Source organism: Puntigrus tetrazona, chromosome 3, assembly GCF_018831695.1.
Source record: "Puntigrus tetrazona isolate hp1 chromosome 3, ASM1883169v1, whole genome shotgun sequence".
Taxonomy (NCBI): domain Eukaryota; kingdom Metazoa; phylum Chordata; class Actinopteri; order Cypriniformes; family Cyprinidae; genus Puntigrus; species Puntigrus tetrazona.
In genome coordinates this window covers 7,941,235-7,946,031 of record NC_056701.1, presented here as the reverse complement: position 1 = coordinate 7,946,031, position 4,797 = coordinate 7,941,235, and the positions used below count along the sequence as shown (strand labels likewise).

At 46.6% G+C, this 4,797-nt stretch overlaps 1 protein-coding gene across 1 annotated transcript in view; it reads left to right on the top strand.

Annotated features, from left to right (window-relative positions):
• The first annotated feature begins 58 nt into the window (after positions 1-58).
• The window catches only part of LOC122341278 (adhesion G protein-coupled receptor L1-like), a 25,570-nt gene continuing 20,831 nt past the window's right edge, over positions 59-4,797 (top strand). The window contains exons 1-8 of the mRNA XM_043234653.1: positions 59-559; positions 638-902; positions 984-1,311; positions 1,748-2,044; positions 3,090-3,193; positions 3,293-3,478; positions 4,016-4,054; positions 4,149-4,329. Coding sequence (XP_043090588.1) covers positions 375-559; positions 638-902; positions 984-1,311; positions 1,748-2,044; positions 3,090-3,193; positions 3,293-3,478; positions 4,016-4,054; positions 4,149-4,329 — 1,585 coding nt within the window. The 5' untranslated portion in view covers positions 59-374. The remainder of the gene's footprint in view (positions 560-637; positions 903-983; positions 1,312-1,747; positions 2,045-3,089; positions 3,194-3,292; positions 3,479-4,015; positions 4,055-4,148; positions 4,330-4,797) is intronic.

Genomic DNA, 4,797 nt, shown 5'->3' with positions numbered 1-4,797 from the left:
TATCTATCTATCTATCTATTTATTGTCTATCTATCTATCTATCTATCTATCTATCTATCTATCTATCTATCTATCTATCCATCTATCTTTGCTTGCACACACTCTTATAATGACATTGTATTTTATTTTCATCTTTTGAGAATGAAATTTCTCTTTCTCACACACACAGGCACTCATGATACAGCAATAGGTAGTGTAAGACGTGTGTTTGTGTTTTGTGTGTGTGTGTGTGTGTGTGTGCGTGTGTGTGTGTAGAATAGATCTGTTCATTAGATCTATTCTGTACTAGACTAATACACTTCCTCCTCTACTCCTGCTCATCTGCTCCGCTCTCTCTTTCTCCGTCTCTAGTTTTTGTTTGTCCTGGAACATTAATGCGAGTGCTGGAGCCCAGTTCTGTGAGGGAGGCGGAGCATCAGTCAGGGGCGTGGTGTAAAGACCCTCTGCAAGCGGGCGATAGGCTATACGTGATGCCCTGGACGCCCTATCGCACAGATGCGCTGCATGAATACGCTTCGTGGGATGACTACATCCAAAACAGAGTCACCACCACTTATAAGTGAGCTTGCATTTACGAGTTTACAATAAAGTTGAACGTTGTACAAACATTAAAATAACGTTTCTGTGTAACATACAGATTGCCGAGTCGTGTGGACGGCACCGGTTTCGTCGTGTACGATGGAGCTGTGTTCTACAATAAGGAACGCACACGCAACATTGTGAAATACGACCTGCGAACTCGCATCAAGAGCGGCGAAGCTATTATCGCTACCGCCAATTATCACGACACGTCGCCATACCGCTGGGGCGGGAAATCCGACATCGACCTAGCCGTGGACGAACACGGCCTCTGGGTCATATACGCCACTGAAGCCAACAGCGGACGCCTGGTCGTTAGTCAGGTGAGAGTGTTCCTGTTTGTATCTCTCTGCACTCTTCTGATTGGCTGATTGGTTCCGTAACCCAATTGGCCGGTGTCTCAGGTGAACCCGTACACGCTGCGGTTCGAGGGCACGTGGCAGACCAGCTTCGAGAAGCGCATGGCGTCGGATGCGTTCGTGGCGTGTGGCATCCTGTACGCCGTTCGCTCCGTGTACCAGGACGACGACAGCGAGGTGGGCGGGGACCTGATCCTGTACGCCTACGACACGCGGCGTAACCGCGAGGAGCCGGTGAGGATCCCCTTCCCCAACCCGTACCAGCACATCTCCTCTATCAGCTACAACCCCCGAGACAACCAGCTGTACGTCTGGAACAACTACATCGTCCTGCGGTACCCGCTGGAGTTCAGCCCGCCGCAGCCCACCACAGGTCAGCCTCCCGATTCCTCTCAGGGTGCTCTTTCATTGGTCAGGAGGCTTAATGTAGTTATGCTTTGAATACCAGCCAAACGACTCGAGCGCATTCATATCTCAGGTCTGATATGAAGATTTTTATGAAAATCTCTTTGGGATCTCTTCGGTAAGGGATTTTAGGCTGAGGGCAACTTTTTGAGCACTGAACATTGCTTGGGCGCTTTGCCATCATAAATGGGCAAAACATTTCTATCTGGATGTTTTAGATCAGTCGTGGGCCTTGCGTCTGACCTGGTTGCCCATTGATGCCAACATTGCTCAAAAAGTTGCCCAGAGTATCATCAGCCATAGGGTTTGCATTCATAACCATTACATTTATTTTATAATTATCATTAGGGATCAAGGTCGTTGAGGAACTGGACTCACATTTGCTCTGTTGTGTCTCCTTTCAGACCCTCTTTCGACGCCTCTTCTCTCCACGACTCCACCGAGTGCGCTCTCCACCACCGTGTCCATGGGCTTCAGCCCCAGCTCCGTCCCGTCTGTGACGTTCCACCCGGTGGGGGCTATAAACCGGGCTCCGGCCGGGCGGCCCATCACAGCCACGGTCCCGGTGACCGTCAGGCCCCCCCGCCGGCCACAGGGGCCCCGCACACCCATGTGTGAGGGCCGGGTGACTCGCGGGGTCCAGTGGCCTCCGACTCATCGAGGAGAGACGGTGGAGAGGCCCTGTCCCAAAGGATCGCTCGGTCAGTGTTGGGTGGGGTTTCTGGGGGTTTCTTGAGTGTGGTCACTACACATGAGTCAGTGCTGAAACAAACCATTCAGTGGGTGTGTCTTAGCCCACCGTGCTGGAAATATCCCTTTTCAGATAATCTCTTGATGTCTTTCTTTATTAATTCTTCATTAAATGAATCAGTAAAAAATTCTTTCTCTTCTAAATGTTTTTAGCTGCATGTAACCCACGGCAACATTATTACGCTGTTTAGGTGATGATGAGCGACGATGGCTTATTTCTAATTCCAGTATTACGTTTCTGGACGGCTCTGTACTGAACTCTTTGAACTCTTGGTGATCTCGCCTCTGGACATTCGTGAGACGCCTGATGGTTTCTGTTTTTCATAATCTTTGTCGTAGTCATTTGTGCAAAGCCCCCAGATACAAAATCACTTTTTAATGTAATTTTTAAACGTTTAGCATCGTTATTAGACGCCGGCATTGATTCTAACAGTCGTTAGCATCAGTGTTTTGACTTGATCGTACAGATTACATCAAGGCACTTGAAGGTCATATGCTAATGCTAGCATTAAAGCCACACTCTCCTGCAGAGAAAAAAAAATCGAATTTAAATGCCATTTTCTAATTGTATTATAATCACACTTTTAGTTATAATGCTCCATTTGTCACGCACCGAAATTGGATATTTTTATGAATTGGTGAAAATCTAAATGAAATAATGTTTCCAACTTAAAATATTAATGTTGAAAAATGAAGCGTGCATGCGTCTGTCACGTTGAATGTTGGCAGAAAATCACCACACCCTTCTTGTGCGTGTTTTAATGGGTCAGAGCATTATGTTCCTGTTTGTGGTGCTTTCCCCTGACTTTTGTTGTGTTACTAGGTCAGATGTTTCTCCATCTGACTAACTCTGCTAGCTTTCATGTTTTGTTTTGTAATGTTTGGATTATTTCTACAGGAATCCTTCTTATCAGGGTTTCCACTTCCTACGGCGTCACCCTTAAATTCCTCTCTGCTTGGGAGCTTTACTCATTTGTCCTGCTCTCCGTCATTCAGGTATCGCCTCTTATCAGTGTATGGCTGATGACGTGGTGTGGAACTCCAGAGGCCCTGACCTCAGCAACTGCACCTCGCCCTGGGTCAACCAGGTCGCTCAGAAGGTCAGTCCCAGACAGACGCACTGGTATAAAGAAAAAAAGACCGACTGATGAATAGATGGATGGATGAACACATGCTGGATGTCTCTGTCATCTCTGTAGATCAAGAGCGGGGAAAACGCAGCACATATCGCCGCTGTACTTGTCAATCACACACGAGGGCGGGTCTACGCCGGTGATGTCACTTCCTCCGTGCGCCTGATGGAGCAGCTGCTGGACATTTTGGACTCACAGCTACAGGCGCTGCGTCCCGGAAACAAGGAGTCGGCCACACGCAACTACAACAAGGTGTGTGTACAACACACACACACACACACGCAGGTGTTTTAAGGGGACTCTTCATAGGTGTAATGTTTTTCTTCTGTACAGACTGTATGTTTTCTACATCTAAACCTACCCCTTAGAGGAAACTACTCACATTTTTACATTTTCAACAAATTTCTCACACACACTCACGTTTACACACACACACACACACACAGACACACACAGACACACACTCACACACACACTCTAACGCACATTTACACTCACACACACACTCACGCACACACACACACATTTACACTCAAACACTCACGCACACATTGTCACACACACACTCACAAGCACGCACATTTACACTCACACACTCTCACACGCACACACACTCACACACACACACAAACTCACACACACACACACCCACACACACACACACACACTCACACACACACATTTACACTCACACACTCTCACACACACACACACACTCACACACTCTCTCACACACACTCACACACACACACAGCTGTCAGAGTAACTCTGTTTCTTGGTCTCTTGTAGCTTCAGAAGAGAGAGCGGACCTGTCGAGCGTTTATTCAGGTAATCTCGCGGCACACAGTCGTGTAATAAACACACACGTCTCCGTGTTCGGTGCTCACCTGTGTGTGTGTGTGTGTGTGTGTGTGTGTGTCAGGCGGTGGTGCAGACGGTGGATAACCTGCTGCGTCTGGAGGCTCTGGAGTCGTGGCAGGACATGAACGTGACCGAACAGTCTCACACCGCCACGATGCTGCTGGACGTGATGGAGAAAGGAGCGTTTCTTCTGGCTAATAACCTGTACGGGGGTCACTTCAGCGACCGCGCGCCCAACGTCGGTACGACCCGCTCTTCTTCCAGCGCTCTGACGCTCACAACCAAGACCGCACTTCTGTTTGTTGTATTGTACTGTATTAAATATGTGTTAAAGTGTGGTTTATTTCTGAATTTTCAGCATCATTGCTCCAGTCTTCAGTGTCACACGATCTTCAGGAATCAGAATAATGTACTCATTTACTGCTCGAGAAACATCTCTGATTATTATCAGTGCTGCCTGACATTTATTAGGAACTCTTAATACGTTTTATTTTTCAGGATTCACAGAAAGTACAGTATTTACATGAAATAGAAATCTTTTGTAACATTACGTTTTTGATTAATTTAATGCAACCTTGGTGAAAATAAGTATTCATTTCTTTAAAAAAAAAGGTTGTATAAAGTAACAATGTAACATGATCAGATTTATTTCATTTGTGATTAATGTGTGTGTATTAAATCCCTAGACTCATAATAAAATTATATATAAA